General features: G+C 39.2%; 1 protein-coding gene across 5 annotated transcripts in view; it reads right to left on the minus strand.

Annotated features, from left to right (window-relative positions):
- Positions 1-22,510, minus strand: part of LOC149529270 (pentatricopeptide repeat-containing protein At5g67570, chloroplastic-like) — a 280,374-nt gene that overhangs the window by 161,405 nt on the left and 96,459 nt on the right. For all 5 annotated transcript variants that reach the window (XR_016358611.1, XM_089809455.1, XM_089809457.1 and 2 more), the window contains 3 exons: positions 17,912-17,993; positions 17,626-17,817; positions 17,219-17,332 (listed from right to left, as the gene is read on the minus strand). Coding sequence is in view for 4 of the 5 variants with exons in the window: in XM_089809455.1 (XP_089665581.1) it covers positions 17,219-17,332; positions 17,626-17,817; positions 17,912-17,993 (388 nt within the window). In the remaining variant the exon portion in view is untranslated. The remainder of the gene's footprint in view (positions 1-17,218; positions 17,333-17,625; positions 17,818-17,911; positions 17,994-22,510) is intronic.

Raw genomic sequence — 22,510 nt, forward strand, 5'->3', positions numbered from 1 at the left:
CCCCTACCTAGGGGACGAAGAGGTCACTCAGCCTTTCTTCTTCTTCGGTAAAAACCAAATCCATGAAACCTTGGAGAGGGTACTTAGCAACACCTCCCTACCTCCAATAGTATCTTGAGATGGTCCTGAGCCTTTACACACCTCCACCCTAGATCCTATCCTTTAGTTACGGACTACTTATTGCCTATGAGGAGTTTTTAGGTTTTCCTTGCTTTGTCTTTTTTCTTTCCTATTTTGTTCTTTCCACGGATATCATTTAATTCTCCCACTGCTAGTTGCAGCCCTATTGTAATATTTTCAGTCGCTTAGATACGTTTGTGGTCTCTTGTTGAACATTAATAAATTTATCTTATCTTTACAAATTTTCTAGACTTTATAGGGCTTTGAGCTTCTTTCATCACTATTGTCATCTTCTTTCTCATAAGGACATTTTGAAGCAAAGTGATCAAGTTTACAATAGTTAAAAATTTAAAATAGTTTAAGGCTAACTCTTTGCTTTTGTCAAGTCCTTTGTTCAGCTTCATTACAAGATAAACTATTCTATCATTTGAATCTTCTTCCAAACTTTCACTTGGCTTTTGCTCCTCTTTTCCACTTTTAGTAGCCTTGAATGTAGATTTCCTTTTTGAAGGCCTTTCAGCATTTGTCCACATTTCGTACGCAGTCAAGATACCATGCAAGTTATCCACAGTAAGTGCATCCAAATCTGACATCTCTTCAACAATAGAGACTTTGGCATTAAATCTCAAAGGAAAAGTGTGTAAACTCTTTTGAACAATGGTCCTTTCATCAATTGTCTCACCAAGTCTTAAAAAAGCATTCACAACTTCGTCATCTCTTAGGAAATAGGAAGTTAAACTCTCATCCCCTTTCATACAAATGCCTTGAAAAATCATTCTCTGAGCTCAAACTTTTTCCTTTCTAACTTTATCATCACCATAATGAGCATTGAATAGTTTACCTTGTTTACCGTACTGGTAAAGAAATCAACACATACAGACAATGGAACAGAATAGCAGAATTATATTCGCATATGCCAGATATACATTATCCTTCATAAGATCAGTAATAGAAGATAGAAGATGATTTAAAATGATCTCAGACGGGATATAAATACTATCCGCCGAACCTTCCCGAAGGAGTCCGTCAGCCACAAACATTATATCCGCTACAAACTATTTACCCGTCGGCTACAAAATACAAAACACCGACGACAATCATTCTGTCGGCTACAAAATACAAAACACCGACGACAATCATTCCGTCGGCTACAGAAACACCGCCGGGACCATCCAATCGGCTAACACCATCCCCCCCAAAAAGAAAAGTCGTCTCCTCACGACTCACAAAATATCTTGATAGCCACCTGTACTGCTTTCTCGGTTTCCAACTTCTGGATACCCTAAGCCAAGTGTCGCTGCACTGCCTTCAACTGGACGATTAGCTCCTCCCGAGCTCTCTACGCATCCACCAAGACAGCCTCACAGCCAACACCTACTCCCAGTGCCTCTATACACAGATACTCCATGCCTGCAACAACTTCAAGTCTTCTCAACTGGTCACACTTCATGACTGATATCCGCAACGACTGGGGGTCCAAGGGGCAACGCCATTTCTGTCATTTTCTGTCGATTCTACACTCTTTCTGGCAGCCACTGATGCTTCCCCTTCCCTTTGGCATCATCTGCTACTCATTCCGAACAACTTGAATCTGTCGTCGTTTTTCTTTTTTTAGCTCCTCCATACACCTTCCCGGTACTTTGAATCTCCAGCTCAAACACGCACTCCCAGGCCCGCAAAGCAGCTCCCGCGAACAATTGCCCACAGAGCAACTCCCACAGACTGCAACTTAAGGCAGCGAAGGCAAAGGCAAACACCAAATACGCCAATCCAATTCTGCCAATGATCGATTCAGATTAAATTGAAAGCCGATGAAAGGCGTATTCCTTGCTTGGCCACAAGTCACATGTTCGAATTCTGATTTCCCCCATCCAAATCACCTCAAACCTCTTAATACCTTCAATACTAACGGCACAAACCACCGCAGAATCCAGCACCCCTGCGATCTTAAAAAAATGGAATTCCAAATGCTGAGATTTACAAGTTCTTGTCGCACTGCCACAGGATGAATTCGCAAGTCTTTCAGGAATAGATCTTCAACAGAAGAGGCACAATTTGCCTTTGAATCGACGCTGCCAAAGGCCAAATCGAATTGGCGTTCAAAATCCCCTACGGATTCGCTGAGCATATAACACAGTCTTACATAGTTTTCGCGGACAAAATACCCACGGACATGTTATACAGCACGAAAAAAACGACCCTCGCGGATTAGTTCCCGCGGACTACCTGCTGGAGGTTTGAGACAAGCCGCGGGGAAAAGCTTCCGCGGACAGGAGAGTTGGCCGCGGGGCAATCTCCCGCGGAGATGCGCCTGCGGGCCATCTCCCGTGGAACATGCGGGCCATCTCCTGTGGAACAATCCCCGTGGAGATGTGCCCGCGAGCCATCTCCCACGGGGCATTCTCCCGCAGCCTACTCAGCTGCCTTTTTTTTTTTTTTCTTTGCAATTTTTTTACAATTTTTCTTTTTTCATTTTTTTTTTTTCAATTTTTTTTTCCTTTTAAATATTTTTACAAAAAAGGAAAACAGCACCTCAATTCTGCCTCCAGACGTCGCCATTCTGCAACGACGAGGGAGTTAGTTGGCCATTCTGCGACAGCGATAGAGCCTTCCTGTCACCATATATTTGCAATTTAAATCCATTGACTACCAGAGGCACCTCTTGCTCGTCCAATGTCTCCAGTTTTATCGATCCATTGTTGCCGACCTTCCGGATCTGATATGGTCCAACCAATCTGGCTTTAAACTTTTTCGATTTGACTTCATTCCGACCATCGTACTTGAGTACCAACTGCCCCGGCAGAAACTTGTTGAGTTTGAGATGTTTGTCATGCCAGGCCTTACGTCTGTTCTGTATCACCTCCATTGCCCACTGTGCCTGCGGTCATCGCACATCTAGCTTATTTCCTTGTTGTCGGCACCCTTCAACCAATTTTATGGTGCGATGCATTCTTTTCTTCTTGTGCGGTCCGTTCATCGTGTACCAGACGATGGAATTTTTCTTTTTTCTGGGTTTGTATTGTATGTCCTTCCCTTCTTCAGCTGTAACCTCATTTGCATCATTTGCTTCTCTGTATTCCTCCGAACACTCATTTTCCTCCTTTTTCTCACCTTCGTCGACCCTTAGCATATTACAACTCAAAAAGAGTTTGTAGTCTTCTATTTGCCAATGGTAAAGGCTATTCACCGAGTCTAGGTCGTCGTCATTCGATCCTCCGTCTAGTCTCAATATTCCTTCGTCCGGTTCCATTCTCCTCTTTCCTTCATCGACATTTCTTTCATCGTCACTATCGCCTTCACCTTCTGAGTCTAACGATGCTGCCTCCTCACCTACCATTTGTGTATGCAGGTCAATTATGAATCTTTTGCCTCCGCGCTCCATTGATAGGGTATTTCATTTCCAGTCATGTTTTACTTTTGCTGGCACCAACCAATTCCGTCCCAGAATAGCATCATATCCTTTTCTTTTCAATGGAATGACTACGAAATCCAATAAAAATGGTTGCATAGCAATGTTTACCGGTTGTGCCCTCAAGGTTCCTAACAGTTTGATCCCGTGCTGGTCCGCCATGAGCAACTGGAATGTAGGTGGCCACAGCGTCGGCTTTCCCAACTTCTTGCAAGTATCCTTTGGCAAAACATTCACGCCGGACCCTCCGTCGACAATTGTGTCTGTCAGAACGTTTCCCAAAATCCCCATCTCGACGACCGCCGGATGCCGTCCGGATGTGAGTGCCAGGAGTATTGGGTCTATTGCCATCGCTTCCCTACTGTCCCTTCTTGTGTCCTCTGTTGCTTTCGGAAACGGTGTATGATTCAGAATGGCCATCCGTAACTGGGGCATTGTGAGGAGAAGGTCACTTATCTTGACCGGTATCTCCATTTGTAAGATTTGTTGTACAATGTTTTGTTTTGCGAAGTTCCTTGCCAAGGTGTCGGTGATGTCCTTCAACTGAGATGTCCCCGTCAACAATGCCTTTGCAATTTTCGCCTGCACTTCCCCCACTTTTCTCTTTTCCTCCACTTGCCTCCGTGTAATTGCCAGAACCTCCTCTACATTTGTGCCGACAGTGATCAAGTTTACTCCAGACTTTGGACACTTGGAATCTTCGTGATCATCGGGTCTGCACCATCTGCATAATAATTTTGGTGTGTTTACCGCTATACAATCCCATGCAAAATGACCCCATAAATTACATGCTCGGAATTGAACAATTGGCCGTCCGTTTGCATCATACTGGGTTCGACTTTGGCTCTGATTATTATTGTTATTGTTCGCATTGTTGTTATTTTGCCCTCTGTTATTATTCCTGTACCCTCTGGATGTGGCACCTGCACTATTCGTATTTCCGCTACTGCCCAACGGGGAAGCCTCCTGTGTAAGAAGCACCTGCGGAGATCCTCTTGTCTTGATGTTAAAGGGGCACTCTTTTGTCGAATGGCCCATGATCTGACAAATGTCACAAAATTGGTTCTTTGGACACGATCCTTTAGTATGACCATCGGTCTTACACTCTGTGCACCACAGCTCACTGCCTTTTGGCTCCTTCTACATGTTTTTAAACTCCTCCATCATGCGGATCATGTCCTTCTGTAAAGCGCGGACCTTCTTGCTACTGCCTTCATCGTCGTTGCTATCTTCTCCAGCAGGCTCGTCGTCATCAGAATCAGATGAGCTACTGTTCTTCTTCTTCTTTGTTTTCTGCTCACTTTCGAGGTCCAATGCTCTGTTATAAGCTTCCGTGTATGTCGACGATGGCACAATTTTCATTTTCCTCCGCAACTTCGAGCGTAGGCCTTCCACGAACCATCTTTTCTGAAGTTCATCTGCCGGCTTACTTTCCATTTTGTTTATCAAGTCTTTTAATTTCCTAGCATAAACACGGACGGTTTCGTTCTTCCCCTGCTTCGTATTGAAGATCTCTGCTACAATTTCATTATCATCCCGCAACAGTTTAAATTCTGCCAGAAACTCCTTTTTTATGTTATCCCAACTGTTTAGCTTTTGTGGATCTGTATCAGTGAACCAATCAATTGCTACGCCTCGTAGGGTGGCCGAAAATTGCCTCATCCAGTCGTCTTCATCAGTTATCCCATTTGCCTTCCAGATCGTTTCACATGTTTTGCAATGTCGAATGGGATTGGCCATACCATCGCCATTGAACTTTGGTAGTTTCTCTTTCGGTCCCGCCATCACAATTGGTTTTTGTAAACAAGCATTGCTCGGTCCTGCAACACTGGTGCTCTTCACTCCCACACCGGCGGTCTACACTCCCACACCGACAGTCTGTACTCCCACATCGGCGGACTGGTCTCCCACACCGGCGGTCTGCACTCCCACACCAGCGGACTACTCTCCCATACTGGCGCACTGCACTCCCACACCGGCGGACTGCTCTCCCACACCAGTAGACTACACTCCCATACTAGCGAACTCAACAACTGCGAACCTTGGTGAAGAAGGGTGTTTTGAAGTTGTCCCCTGCGGAAGTATATCCCAGACGAAGACTTCACTCCACGCTCTTGCTCTGTCGGCACTCTGAGCCGTGCGAGTCGATGCTCTTCCGTCTAGATTCTCTTCCCTCTGCGAACACAAATTCAAAAACTCCTCCTGTGCTTCTTCCACCAATTCCACCCGCTGCCGAGTCTCCTCCAACAATTCTTCAACGCTCCGATTTCTGTCGGCAATCTTCCAAAATCTTCGTCGGCGTTCGGCTTGCTATGCCAGAATTAAATTCTCTTGCGCAGTACAAATTCCATCTTTTCCCTTGACCTTATTCCGATCCTTGTTAAACTAATTTGGCATTAATCTTCATTCCTCCCACCTTCCAGGTTCATAAGGCAACAGCGCCAAATGTTTACCATACTGGTAAAGAAATCAACACATGCAGACAATGGAACAGAATAGCAAAATTATATTCGCATATGCCAGACATACATTATCCTTCATAAGATCAGTAATAGAAGATAGAAGATGATTTACAATGATCTCAGACAGGATATAAATACTATCCGTCGAACCTTCCCGAAGGAGTCCGTCGGCCAGAAACATTATGTCCACTACAAACTATTTACCCGTCAGCTACAAAATACAAAACACCGACGACAATCATTCTGTCGGCTACAGAATACAAAACACTGACGACAATCATTCCGTCGACTCCAGAAACACCGTCGGGACCATCCAGTTGGCTGACATACCTCATACTTCTTTAGCTGAATCACAATGCATTACTTTGACAAATTCTAATTCAGAGAAACCACATAAGAGTGCATTCATGGCTTTTGGATTGTTTTCAAAATCTCTCTTTCCACCTGCATCAGTAGGAGGCTAAGTTGGAGCAATATATCCATTTACTAGACTCATGTAAACATCAAAACCAAGAGACATAATCTAGGTGTTCATTCGAACACTTCATAAGGCACAATTAGCTCCATCAAAAAGTGGAGCACGCTTGTTGCTAGACCTTCTAAAGCACTCATGATGACTCAAAATAAACTGACTCTCAAGATTTTAAGCTATTAAAGAGAGAACTCGCTCTAGTACCAATTCAAAACAAAAGAAAATACTGAGAGGGGTAGGGGGTGAAACACTATTTTAAAATTTTAACCAAGTAGAAAAGTCAAAAACATTCAAGCAGATTGCACAGACTCAAGAGGACACCAACACAAGGTTTTATCATGTGGAAAATTCTTTTGGGTAAAAAATCAGTCTGCTAATTTCAAATGTAGGCTCCAACCCAATACTTCATTTGAGCTATGACTGGATTCAAGGCTACAACCTCACAGTCAAAGAGCTCCAACTCAACAAATTAATGGCTTCAACCACAAAAGAATAATTCAATAATACTATAAACACGGGATAGTAGAAAGTTAGGACAACTTATGTTCTCTATAGTGACTTCTTTCAGGAATCCATTCACCAAAAAGACTCCAGCAAAATATGTTAAGCAACTCAAAAATCTTTAAGTGCCAACACCCAAGACTTTGAGACTCACTTTCAGAACGGCATTCAAACCTTTTACAGCTAATGAATCTCAGCCTTTCTCACACGAACAATGCTCACTCTTCTCACCAACTGAGGATCTTTTTCAACAGTTATCAAACTTCAGATATATCAACAATTTTAACCACCTAATAAAGTTCACTTGTACTCTCACTATAAGTGATTCATCTGCATTTTATAACTGATCTGCAAATTGATGATTCCTCTGCATTTTATAACTGATCAGAAAATTGATGATGCCTGAGATGTAATGATGATTCTTCTGCATTTTATAGTTGATCTGCAAACTGACGATTCCTCTGTATTTTATAACTGATTTGTAGACTGACAATTCCTATAGGGACTAATGGTCCCAACACAGTTATTCCATTGCAATTGTCTCCCATGGGTGGAAAAGTCACCTCTTTGGGGACTTTTATAGTTTCTCAAGTGGAAATTCATCTTTCACAAGGATTTTGATTTTTTTTGGAGTGGAAATTCACCCTTTATAGTGATTTAGGCCATTTTGGAGTGGAAATTCTATTTTCACAAGGATAAAGTGCAATTTCTAAGGGGAAAATTGATTTTCATAAGGATTTCGTATACTTAAGAGGGAAAATTAATTTCCATAGGGATCTCGAAGCTCTTATGTATGACTTAATAGTTTTAGCCCAAATTAATAAAAGAAATATGCCATTATAGCATCTTCGATACTCTTTGACTAGCCAAAATATTCATGCACTTAAAAAATCATCTCGAGTCATTGCAACTTGATCCAAGTGAACCTAAACCTTGACACCTCTATGTACACTTGCAATCTAATTGATATGATTATTCCACCACTTCTTAACTCTTGAGCTCTGAATTGTAGCCTCTACTTCCAAAACCCTACAACTACGAGCGAAAAGAGGGGGGCCCCCATTTGCAATGGGGTGATGGTGTGAAGACCTCACACCACTATCTCCTTCAAATATTCACATGTCTATCACTTCCTCAGTCAAAGAGAACATTTAGTGATGGTACATAAAGTTACTTGGGCGCGCCCTCTGAATTTCTCAGCACCAAATCAGCTTTCTATGTTGGGAACTTCTTACAAGTTGCATATGGGACTACTATTCGACCCGACTATCTTCAACATAATTGGTCTTGAGATCTAATGATTTCCCTTGTTCGTACAAGTATGATCCTATCAACTTAATGTTGAGATTGATCACCATACTATGGAAGTTAAAGGGTATGTCACATTTATTCTCTACAAGATGTATAGACCAAGGAGCATTTTATTTTCCATAACTCAATCTATTATGAATTCATGCAGATACTACTATTATTTATACAAAGATTCTAGCAGCTCTCTATTCACTTTCTTCCACTATCCTAATTAAATATGCTTGACCAGTTTTACTAATGAGGTCAATACTGTCAAGCATAAACCTAATCATGTAAGTGCATTCTACCAAACTGATAAATTTATTCTTCCAGCTGTCACAAATGTTTGAGGCATTATCATTTGGATAGTATTGATTTACTTACAAAATGAGACAAATCAGTGAGGTATTGCCCATTTTGCATCCTACTATTGTGAAGCCTCCTCAGCTGCTAGATTCTCACTCTAATGGGCATGGCTCTGCCTCTTCCAAACAAGATCCCACACCATAGGTGCTGGCTAAGCTCCATACAAAATCCACAAAAGAGAAAATGAAAAAATTGTCAGATTAATTAAAACGCTGTTTTTTTCCCAAATTTTTCATGGAATTGCAGTGGAGGGGATACAAATGCTGAAGATTTCACAAAACTCTAGTGTATTTTCCATTTTCAAATTTGGTCAAAGATGCATTTTGTATGGAGTGTAGTCGCGTCCCACACCTATAGCATAACTGTAATGAGCCTAGCCTGAGCTGACTCAAAAACTCCTCTTTGTTCCCTTGAAATTTTGTCAAACAAATTGAATACAACTTCCCAACTTGCTGGTCTGAGTTATCAGTCTGGTATAAATACTTGAAGATGATATCAAAGTACTCTAAACAATTAAAATTCAATACTACAATGCATATCAATGACTTCTAAGAAAAAGAACTTGCACCTACAGTCAACTGGTATTTTGTCAATCAGTTGTCATGGATCCTCGTACAAAGATCAAACTAATACAATGATTTAGAACAACTACTTATTCCTCCTTCATTGCAAATGCCCTTCCAACACAATGCTGATTTCAATTAGCCAAGACTCTTGACAAATTACAATGATATATAAATATGATATTTGCTGACATGAATGCAACCTACAGCTGAAAACTTATGACTCCTATAATGCCAAATTTTGATCTGCAATAAACACCTACGGCTGATTACAAATTATTATCTTATGCAATGCTATCAAGTCCAAAAGACAAAAGAACCTGATTGAAATGATGACACCCTGGCTGATAGGTTTCTAGATGACTGTTATTTCCTGGTAAAATTTATATCAGACCTGCAATCTACCCTCCAAATGATCTGATAACATGAAGCAATTGTTGTCAATGAATGATATAATAATCCTCAATGCAAAGCACCTCTAACTCCAAAAACATGCACACTAATTTTTCCAAACGAATGCTCTGAATCCGCACTAATGAATGCCCAACACTGTAGCGCGACACTGTTCATGAGTTACTGTAGCACGGGTACTGTAGCGCGGTACTGTGGCACAGTTACTGTAGCAGCAAATGTCTCATGAAATGATTGCTTCAGTTCTGATTTTTAATGGCTGCCAAATGAAATTGTAGGTCTGCAAATTCATATATCTTCAAAAATCTTCAAACCCTAGATGTCTTTCCTTCTCTTTAAAGCCCAAATAGAACTCCCAAATGGAGCCCTCTTGTTGCCACAATTCGGTAGATATTTCACTCCCTCAAAGCAGCTCCCAACGAAGAGTTTGTGTTCTTCAATGGCTAATCAAAATTAGAAACTCTTGGCTCCACAAGCTATCCGGAAGAGTAGATGGCAACATATTCGATGCTCAACAATGAGGCTGCCCTTCCTATTTATTCTTTTCCTCCAATAGATGGACCTCCTCCTAGAAGAAATAAAATAATATTTAATTCCTCCTTCTAGAAGATTCTTTTAATTTCTTTAATTACTTTAGTTACTTTTAATTAAATTAATTAAATATAAAGTCACTTTTAACTTTAATTATTTAATGACTTTATAAGAAATTAATTTAGTCAATTTCTCCTTATTTCTCCACTTAGCCTTCAGAGAATGTAAAGGCTAAGAGCTCCACTAAAAGGCTAAAAAGATGGGAACATTACAGTCCACCCCTCTTGAAATTGCATGTCCCCAAGCAATCTCAACTCTAGATGCTGCAAAATTTCTTCACTCTCCCTAGTGGCATCCTCTACTGGCAGGTCCTTCCACTTCACCAAGTACTCCTTGACAGTGCGTCTCCTCAAATTCCTCTCCCTGAACTCAATGATAACCTCTGGAACTAAAACCAATTTCCCCTCATCGTCCAAAGGTGGAAGCACTGTAGAAGGAACAATCTGGTGTCCTAACGCCTTTTTGGATGTGACACATAAAAAACATTATGGACTCTGCTCTCTGCCGACAAATCCAACTCATAAGCCACCTCTCCAACTCTCCTGATCACCCTAAAAGGCCTGTAATAATGTGGCTTAAGTTTTTTGGCACCACTCTTCTTGAGAGTGGACTGGCGGTAAGGTTGCAACATCAAATATACCATATCACCTACCTCAAAACTATACTCAGTCCTCTTCTGATCAGCATACTGCTTCTGTTGATTTTGTGCCTTAGTGATATTATCTTTAAGAGCTTTCACAATGTCCTGGCTCTCCTGTAATAAGTCTCCAACATTGGGCACTCTACTATCTAATAGCAACAAATCCATGAAACTGGGTGCCTCATATCCATATAATGCCATGAATGGTGACATCTGGATAGACATGTGATAAGTGAAATTATAACAATATTCACATAGATATAGCCACTTAACCTAAGCCTTCTACTGCCCTGCTATGTAATTCCTGAGGTACCCTTCCACCCATTTGTTCACTATCTCTGTCTGACCATCTGTTTGGGGGTGGTAGCTAATACTCGGAGTGAGCTCTGTCGCACACAATCTGAACAACTCCTGCCTAAACCTACTATCCCTGTCACTGACAATGCTCTGAGGTAAACCATGCAACCTAAATACCTCTCTGAAGAATAAATCTGTCACCTGTGTAGCAGTGTATGTAGTGTTGATTGGGAAGAAGTGGGCAAACTTTGTAAGCTAATCAACAACAACGTATATACAGTCTTTACCCTGGGCTCTCGGTAGTCCTATGATGAAGTCCATGGATAAACACTCCCACTTCCTGTCAGGAATCGAAAGTGGCTTAAGTAAGCCGACTGGGTAAGAGTGCTCCTATTTATTTTGCTAGCAAGTAGGACACTCTCTAACATATTGCAACACCTCATCTTTGAGCCTTTTCCAAGAAAAATGCTCACGAATCTGTTAGTAGGTCTTGTAAAAACCTAGATGTCCTGCCATAGGTGAGTCATGATAAACTCTCAACACCATCCTCTTCACCTCTGACCTTGGCACCAAATAAATGTGCCCTTTGTAAATGATGATCTCATTCACAAGGGTAAAATCACTATGCTGGATCAATCCATCTATGAATCCTAATGCCCATGTATCCTTTGCATATTCTGCAAGGATCAAATGTCTCCAATCCTCTGATATATCGGTCATCAAGCTCAAGTGGGGTCTTCGTGACAAGGCATCTGCTACTACATTCTGTGTCCCATTGAAATAGGTAATATCAAAATCATATGCTTACAATTTACTTACCCATTTCTGCTACCTATCATTAAGATCTCACTGCCCCAGGAAATGTTTTAGGCTATTGTGGTCAGTTTTTATGCTGAATTTGCTACCCGCTAAATACTGCCTGAATTTGGCCAAAGCATGCATTATGGCCAACATTTCCTTATCATAAATGTTGAAGCTCCTTTCAAGCCCCCTGAGCTTCCTACTCTCATAAGCAATTGGGTGCTTGTCTTGCATAAGCACCGCTCCAACGTCTTCGCCAAATGCATCACGGTGCAACTCAAAAGGTTTGTTAAAATCTAGTAATGCTAGCACTGGACAAGAAGTCATCAACTCCTTGAATTTGTCAAAACACTCCTGTGCCTCAAGAGTCCATAAGAAAGCCCCCTTTCTCATCAAGTCTGTCAAGGGTGCTGCATGCCTGGAATATCCACTAAACCTCCTGTAGAATCCACACAACCCCAAAAATCCTCTCAACTGTGTCAGGTTCACTAGAGTAGGCCACTCAATAATAGCATGAATCTTTTCAAGATCCATGTATACTCCCTGAGCTCTAATAATGTGACCCAAATATAATAACTCTAATAATCCCAAATCACATTTGGACTCATTTGCATACAAGGACTCCCTGCTCAGAATGCTCAGCATAGTGTCTAAGTGCCGCACATGCTCATCCCATGTCCTACTATACACCAGGATGTCATCGAAGAAGACTAACACAAATTTCATCAACTGGTGCTAAAAAACCTTGTTTGTGGTGGACTCAAAAGTAGTTGGAGCATTAGTTAACCCAAATGGCATAACTACAAACTCAAAATGGCCACAATGACACCTGAATGTCGTCTTCTCTATATCCTGCTCTCTGACTCAAATCTAATGATAACTTGATCTCAAATCAATTTTGGAGAAGAAACATGCTCCATGTAGCTCATCTAACAATTCATCAATCCGTGGGATGGAATACCTGTTTTTGATAGTCTTCTTGTTCAAGTTCCTGTAATCTATGCACATCCTAAGAGTACCATCCTTCTTCTTCACCAAAACCATAGGAGTCTTACTTGGTCTAATGTGCCCTATAGCAAGTAGTTCCTTATTGGTTTTCTCAATCTCATCCTTCAATCTCTTTGGATGCCTGTAGGGTGATCATGATGGGTTTAGCACCCTCCTCTAACTCAATAATATGCTCAATAGCTCTATCTGGAGGTCTACCTGGTGGTATTTCACTAAAAACCTTGTAGTGTTTGATTCTCGGTTCCTGTATGTTTGGGTGATATTTTGATTTTTGTTGCCCCTGTGATGGCATTAAAGTGCAACGGGCTGCCCACTCAACCTAGTCATGTCTCAACAAGCTCTCCATGCATCTACATGACATTATCCTAAACCCACTATCACGAATGGCCTTAAGTATATGGGTCTTCCCTTCTAACTGAAACCTCATCTCCATATCTCTCAAATTGAGAGTGAACTCCCCTATATCATGTAACCAAGTCATGCCAAGAACTAACTCTGTATCACCCATGTTAACAACATAAAAATCTGCTTTGAAATCAAAGTTGTTGATCTTTAGGGGCAAACCTATAATCTTCCTATCACATTTGAGAATGTGGCCATCAACTACCCTCACTCTCAAACCCTCAAATTGTTCTGTCTGTATCCCACGCCTCTCAATCAATCTGGAATCAATAAAATTGTGAGTAGCACCCGTATGAAGCAAAGTAATAACTTGCTGACCAGCCAATGCCACTCTCATCATGAATGATCCTACACTAGTGAGACGGGCCTCCTTAAGTCTACCCTCAGTCTTCTCATCACCTATATCATCTGTGCCTTCCTTTTCTTCAATTGATTCTTCATTTTCAGATTGCTGGTCTGAATTTTCAGAATCAAAATCCTCATAATAAGCCCACATAACCTTGTTTGCTTTCCCCTATGGCCTTGAAGGACAGTCATGGTTCATGTCATAAGGTCCTTTACAATAGAAGCAGAGTTTTTTCTTCCTTAAATCATTCACTGTCTCTCTAACCAAAGGAGCAAATGATTTATCTTTATTTTCCGCCTTTGTTTTATTCCTCTCAGGTTTCTTGAAGAACGGTTTGTCTTCGCTAGATGATGCACCCTTTGACTGAAATTTATTTACTCGGGCTACTTGTTCCATACTTCTAGCCTTCTTAATCACTTCTTGCAAATTAAATGGATCAAAGGCTTTAACCCAACCCTTCAATGGTTTGGATAATCCCTCCGTGAACAAAACAACCAATCTCCTATTTGATATATCTGGCACCATAACAGATAGCCTCTGTAAGTCACTAATGAAATACTCCAATCTACCTGTCCGTTTGAACTGTGCCAACTCCCTGAAGTAGACTTCTGGATCCTTCTTATCAAACCTCTCTACCAACCTATCCACGAAGTCCTAATATGAAGTCACTTGGTTGTGTTGAAGGATAACCATCCCATGGTACCACCAATCATGTGCTACTCTCTCCAAATGCAAAGTGGCGTATTTGATAGCTTCAATCTCTATCATTGGCCTCAATGCCAAGAATGTGTCAAGCTTATAAATCCAAGCTTGAGCTGTCATCTTACCACTTCCATCAAATGTAGGCATAATAAGCTTGCCTGTAGCCCTCTTCAACTCACTATTTTGACCCCTAGGCCTCCTATCCTGTCGAAGGGACCTATAATGTTCTCTCCTCTAATTTACAAAGCATTCAAAGGTCATTCTCTCCCGAACTTGACGAACTAATAATTCCCATTCATCATTTGCAGCCATAAGGAAATCTGCAAATCTCTCATCCTCAACTTCCTCCATTGGTTCCTATACTAGTTCCTCTCTAACAAAGGTAGGATGTGTGGTTCTGTCTGCTGTTCTAGAAAGAGTTCTATGAACTCTAGGTGATCCCACTGTACTCCTGTTATCCCCTTGCTCCTGATTCCGTTTGTCATGTGGGTTCATGCACTCAACCATGGTGGTGAGTGCCTACAAAGCCTGAGCCATCCACTCTTGTCCTGTAACCATTGCTCTGAAAAATTCCCCCGTTTCTTAATCCTCATTCCTATTGTCTCTTGGTGGGCTATGCTCTTGCCTGTCACCCATGGTGTCTGGCTGCCTGTCAAAAACTTGTTCCCTGTCAAACAAAACTCGCCTACGAGTGTAAAATCTGTGAGAGCCAACCCCACGTGGCTGCATGTGATTGCTAAACCCTCAGGATGGCAGGATTTAGCTCTGATACCAATGCAATGAGCCTAGCCTGAGCTGACTCAAAAACTCCTCTTTGTTCCCTTGAAATTTTGTCAAACAAATTGAATGCAACTTCCCAACTTGCTGGTCTGAGTTATCAGTCTAGCATAAATACTTGAAGATGATATCAAAGTACTCTAAATGATTAAAATTCAATACTACAATGCATAAATTCACATCCAAAGGCATGAATGAATTCTCTTAATCATCTACAATGCATATCAATGACTTCTAAGAAAAAGAACTTGCACCTACAACCAACTGGTATTTTGTCAAACAGTTGTCATGCATCCTCATACAAAGATCAAACTAATACAATGATTTAGAACAACTACTTATTCCTCCTTCATTGCAAATGCCCTTCCAACACAATGCTGATTTCAATTAGCCAAGACTCTTGACAAATTACAATGATATATAAATATGATATTTGCTGACATGAATGCAACCTACAGCTGAAAACTTATGACTCCTATAATGCCAAATTTTGATCTGCAATAAACACCTACAGCTGATTACAAATTATTATCTTATGCAATGCTATCAAGTCCAAAAGACAAAAGAACCTGATTGGAATGATGACGCCCTGGCAGATAGGTTTCTAGATGACTGTTATTTCCTGGTAAAATTTATATCAGACCTGCAATCTACCCTCCAAATGATCTGATAACATGAAGCAATTGCTGTCAATGAATGATATAATAATCCTCAATGCAAAGCACCTCTAACTCCAAAAACATGCACACTAAATTTTCCAAACGAATGCTCCGAATCTGCACTAATGAATGCCCAGCACTGTAGTGCGACACTGTTCATGAGTTACTATAGTGTGAGTACTATAGCGTCTACTGTAGCGCGGGTACTGTAGCATTACTGTGGCACAGTTACTGTAGCAGCAAATGTCTCATGAAATGATTGCTTCAGTTCTAATGGCTGCCAAATGAAATTGTAGGCCTACAAATTGATATATTTTCAAAAATCTTCAAACCCTAGATGTCTTTCCTTCTCTTTAAAGCCCAAATAGAACTCCCGAATGGAGTCCTCTTGTTGCCACAATTCGGTAGATATTTCACTACCTTAAAGCAGCTCCCAATGAAGAGTTTGCATTCTTCAATGGCTAATTGAAATCAAAAACCCTTGGCTCCACAAGCTATCTGGAAGAGTAGATGGCAACATATTCGATGCTCAACAATGAGGCTGCCCTCCCTATTTATTCTTTTCCTCCAATAGATGGACCTCCTTCTAGAAGAAATAAAATGATATTTAATTCCTCCTTCTAGAAGATTCTTTTAATTTATTTAATTACTTTAGTTACTTTTAATTAAATTAATTAAATAAAAAGTCACATTTTAATTTTAATTTATTTAATGACTTTATAAGAAATTAATTTAATCAATTTCTCCTTATTTCTCCACTTAGCCTTTGGAGAATGTAAAGGCTAAGAACTCCACTGAAAGGCTAAAAAGATGGGGACATTACAATAACATAATCTTGGGAGGAAAGTTTGAATTATCAATTTGTTTAATGCCACTGGCAGTTTTTTGCCCTTAAGTACTATGGGAGATTTTTTGCAGACATGGATACCTACTAGAATTATCTAACTTGCCCCACTTGGCCTAGGCTTTCCCGAACGAGCATTTTTCAAACTTTTCATTGGCTTCTCCAACATACCCTAAAATAAAAAGAGAAAGTTATTTATGTTCCTAACTAGGTGGTCTTCATCTACATCCACTACTTTGCAAGGCCATCCCCTCACATATCTATTTATGCCTGTACTTGTTTGAGGATTACTTTTTTAGGTTAACCCCCACATGTCTATTTCTCTGTTTATGGTTTATTTCTTTTCTTTCAGTCCAAGGCCCCTTTTTTGACTACTTCTTTGTAATTGTACTAGCTGTATGTTCTAGTCCCTTTGACCTATTCTTGGTCATTCATAGACATTGATCTAATCTCTTTCTTTATTTCTAGATTTAAAATTGAACTTTTCAAGCTACAGCACTACCATAGGAGCCTAAATAGAAATCACTTAAAATTAAATGTTATCAAAAATAACTCACCTCCATAATGAGGCCATAAGTTGCACTATTAGGCTTGATTCCCATTTGTCTCATTTGTTGTAAAACCCATACTGCACCTTGCCACTCTTTGTGTGGAACACAGGCATTTAAAAGCTGCAACAAAACAAAAATAGTAGTACTCAGATAAAATGCATTCAAAAAATAGATTGGGAAGTTGACCTGAATTACTAAAATCTGCCCTATAACAGGATGAAAAAAGAGGCTGATTTACAATGCTCTAACCACTAGTATATTTAGGGATCTATTCTTTACATTTCAACTATAAATCCAGATCATTGTCAACACTTATTCTCAAGTTTGACATGGGGAAGCCAAAGCACAGAGATAAAAATATACTATATTACATTGTTAATTGTGTCAAAATTAAATAAGGCTAAAGAACTCACAGCATTGTAGATGACCAAGTCAGGTTGCAGACAAGGATTCCAATGTCTAAGAGGAACATTCTCCAGTTTCTTATTCGGCCCAGATTGCATGCAATCCATCAGATCCAAAAGCTCCTTAATATAACCAGCTTGACCAAGAGTTACAGCGATGCTATGATAGGCAGGCATATCGGGATATGTTTTAAACTCTTCCTGCAATTGAATGAATTAGTATATCAGTTGTGGCATTTTAAAATGAGTTATCTTAAAAATACTCATATAAGTGGAATTTATATAAATATATTACCCGCATTGTATAGAACAAATTCAATGCCTCAGCAGGTCTCCCAGCTTTTCCAAGAACGGAAAGAACAGTAGTATAAATATATCTGCAAAATATTAAGATATTCATAATGTTCAGAAATATTGTAACATCGGGACTAACCATTTCCTTTTAATAACAAACAAAAAGGCCACTAGTACATTTCTTCCACCATAAATGATATCCACATCCAAAAGATTTTGTCACTAGAAGAATAATGTGACAAATAAGACCTCAATGGAAAAAAATTTACATACAAGAAAATGGTAAATAGAAGCAGATAAAAGAACAGGAAAAGATCACAACAGACAGAGAAAAACACAAAATCAAAGACACCTCAGAAAACAAAACAAAAGACAAATAACCTAAAACTCAACAAGCAGATATAAGCAAGGGTAAAAAGAGGAAAGAAAAACCAATAATTTAAAATCCCCACTCATAGATTACAGTACTTCAGGTTCCATAATCCATAGAAAATCATAACAAATAGTGGATTATAGGTCCCTAAACAGATATTTGAATAAGTCCATGAAGACTAATATGATACCATTAATATTTAAGGAAGCTTCACTGGACAGGTACAACAATGACAAGATCAATCATTTCTAGTTAGGGCTTTACAATACTATTCTTGTAGAAGGTACTAATTGATAAGCACACAATTATACGGATGGGAGTGGGAGTGGTGGGAATGAATCAGCATAATGATGATATTTACTTCTTAAAGCATGATATCATATCTAAATCTTGATCACTTAAAAAAGCATAATTTACTCAACATCAATAATCATGTACATGAGAGAAGACATAAATGACACATGATATTTACATGGAAACCCTAATGGGAGAAAACCAAGGGAAATTACTTGCTTATACAATAATCCCTTTGAAATTCCATCGGCTCAACCCAACCTACTATAGGCACCAACACCACATTCAATTCGTGAGCGCTAGCCAACTAGAGATACCAACCCCTCATTCACTTAAAGGCACCGAAATCTCATTCTAATTTCTACCTTATCAATGTTGTTTCTACAACAGATCATGGATAATCTTTTTTTACACAAAATATTTTATAGCTCCTGTATTCAAACTATTATAATCTCCTCAAATCTACAATTAATCGATCATAGATCTGCCATAAAACTGATCACTATCTAGTCATTAAACTTATTATAAATCTGCCAATATATTTGCTTATAACTACTCTTCATTGCTTTGCTTACAAACATTCTCTTCTTCAGTCTGTGCTGTATCTGCTCAATCTCTTTCTTTATGACTGCAAGATGATTTTCTTTATTTCACCATAAATACTGTATAATCCTCCTTTTATATCTGCATATATATTCTCCCTTATGTCTGCACAATCTTCTTTAGTGTCTACATGAACTACTTTTCTGTCTGTAAGAACTTTTTTTTCAATATCATCATTGATCTCTCCTCTATGGCTTCATATGCAGATCTGTGTATGCCTGATTGATATTGTTTTACATACTTCATATATCTCCCGAGTCCACATACACTCTCCTTAACTTCATTCTTTGTCTCCATTTATATCTTCACTTTTTCAAAAAGACATGCCTCTCACAAATGAAGAGTTTTCTCCAAACACACTACTTCAGAACACAATTTGTTCTTTCTAATAATCGCACCCCTTAGATAAAGACATTTCTTTGGCAAATTGCAAATCTCCACCTTTAACAATAATTAGTTTGTTTTATTAAATCGCATCTTTTCAAATATGAATCACTATCTTTTCAAAAACATTATTTGTTTTATTAAAAGCATTCCTCAACGAAATGACTTCACAAGTAAATTGAATTAGCATTATCAATCTTCATTTTACTCAACATTTGTTTTATTTATTTATCTTCTTCATAATCGCTGTTAGCAATGCTTTAATCTTGCTAGATATATAATATTTATTCTCTTCTTTCTGCCACATAGTGCTTAGAAGTATCACATCACACCTATATACATGTCTCACCTTTAATGAACTATTGTTTGTTCACCAAACAAATGGCTTCAGTTTTAATCTCACCTGTTTTCTTTTGACTAATTGGTTTTATAGCCTCTTTATAAGGCATTGTATTAATAGAGACATTGCGTGAATACAGAACTGTTTGACTAATGGTACTATTGCTGTATATAACGAGACATTATATTAATATCATTCATTGATCAAAATATCATTGTTGGCAACTTATCGCCAAGGGCAAAATAAAAGATGTTGGCAAATATCATAGATCAGTCAAGAACTTCTCAGGAAAATATCGGGAACTTAAATGGGGTTGCAAGCAGGGTGAGTTTAACCATGGAGGAAACTCTGTAGTTAAGCGCGCTCAAGCTGGAGTAGTACTAGGATGGGTGACCTTCCGAGAAGTCCCGGTGCTTCAACTCTGTGAGCATCACCTAGATCCAATGAGTGCTAAGTGTTCCATTTATTCTATGGAGAGATGGATTTGTGTTGAATTACTACTCATGAAACATGGGTCAATGAGTTTGACTTAAAAACTACACAGTTAAATTCTAATAGCAATATCATAAATTAATTAGACATACATTTTTTTGCAAAATTCAATAAGGAGATGCATCTAATGAGTTAGTGAATGATCAAACAAACCAAATAAGCTGAACTATATATATATATATGCAAAAAGGATACAAAATCAAATCCTCGTGTATAATATTGTGGCTTGTATTCATAGTTTGATAGTCTAAACTCTAAAACATTCTAAAAATAGAAAATTGTCTTTGTAAAACTATAAGCAAATACAAGTGTCAAGTACAATATCAAAATAGTCTACATCTTCCCTTTCCCCTTCCTAGCAGCTCTAGTAAAAACTACTAGAATGGGAGGGGGTCTAGCCCTAGACCCTTGGTATCATTGTCATTTGTATGTTGTCTCATTCTTTGGTCTTCACCACTCATTATTATGTCAGTAGTTCTTCTTACTTAAGTCATTCCCATGATAGTTTGCTTACCAAAAATTAGCATTGACTAGTTGACCACCAATCCCCACACTACATATATTATTCACCAATATTAATGGTGTTGGTTATCTAATTGTATTTCCTTTCTTCTATAGTTGTGTCATTGATTTAGTAGCTGTTAAGGCCTGAAATTTGCACCCTACCAAACTCACCAAAATGAACTGGAAATTTCAGATAACATTGAATCGCTCATAGGCATAGTTACACCGCCCTAGGGCACGAGGGGATGGCGGAACGGAGGGACAAGTTTCCGGGACAGGGGGACAGAGGGGCCTTAATTTAGGGATGGTGGGGGGACAGCGAGGGGACGGCAGCAAGGGACAGGAGGGGGTATATATGTGTGTGTGTGTGTGTGTGTGTGTGTGTGTGTGTGTGTGTATACATATATATATCTACATACATACATATATATATATATATGGTATTTAAAATACTAGTTATGAAACTATGTAGTGCAATATAAGATATAAAGGTGTAAAAGAGTAAATACTTGAACATTGCATTGAATTGGAACGTCGAACATTAAACATATATAGTTGAATCTGCAAATAGTCAACACCAGGATGTCCCCCATCCTCAGTGAAGGTGGCAGAATTTGGTGGCACCACTAGGGATGGAGGGACGGAGTCCCCAAGTCCCCAGTGCGTTGAAGTCTTTGAGACGTGGGGCAAAAGGGGGGGGATGCATCCCCGTGTTACTATGCTCATAGGTAATGGGATTTTCCTATGGAATTGAGTAAATGTTCGGGTTATAGGCCAGCTCCTTATGATAATCACCTAAGTTTTTTGAATACTGAAACAAACTAAACTTGATAGGAAAAGGCTGACTCCTTATGATAATCACCTAAGTTTTTTGAATACTGAAACAAACTACACTTGATAGGAAATGGGAAAAAGATGCAGAAATAAAACCTTAAAAACTAAACCTAGCTAATAGGTGATACACCAAAACTTATTGATATAGAACACACGAATGACTATAACACTTCTACTTAATAAAGGCTTGCATAAATATTTCACGGTGAGGTCCTGAAGAAAAAGCTAAGGAAAAGATATTATTTCACTTAACGATCCTAAAAACATGACACACACACTGCAACCTGCAAACAAACTTACAGTTCTACCATCTGATAATAATTGAGATAGATAAAAAGGAGTCCTAAAACTCACTATTTCTCTTATCTATCAAACATTTACACGGAATTTGTAGAAAAAGGAGGTTCGTAATCAATCCAAAGAAAATTTGCTCCAAAATGATCAATTCATATATTGAGTCTTCAGAAATGAGTTACAAAAAACACATAAAATACATAAGGACACCAGAAAAATGTCACAAAATTCCTCCTTTGCATAATCAGAACTCCCCAAACAATAAGAGACCAAGAGACTAAGTACAAACCCCCTTGGGGTCAAATCCATGAAAAGAGCCTCTGTAATAAGAGTCATAATCATCAAAAATGATGACTAACTACTACACAACTGCCACTAAGTCATAAAGGAACCTATGACTCACTCCTAATTGCCACTAAGTCATAAAGGAACCTATGACTCACTCCTAACTGCCCACAAAATGCTCAATCTGATCATAAAGA

This window comes from Cupressus sempervirens, chromosome 11, assembly GCF_028749045.1.
Source record: "Cupressus sempervirens isolate cs-2001-9-10 chromosome 11, ASM2874904v1, whole genome shotgun sequence".
Taxonomy (NCBI): domain Eukaryota; kingdom Viridiplantae; phylum Streptophyta; class Pinopsida; order Cupressales; family Cupressaceae; genus Cupressus; species Cupressus sempervirens.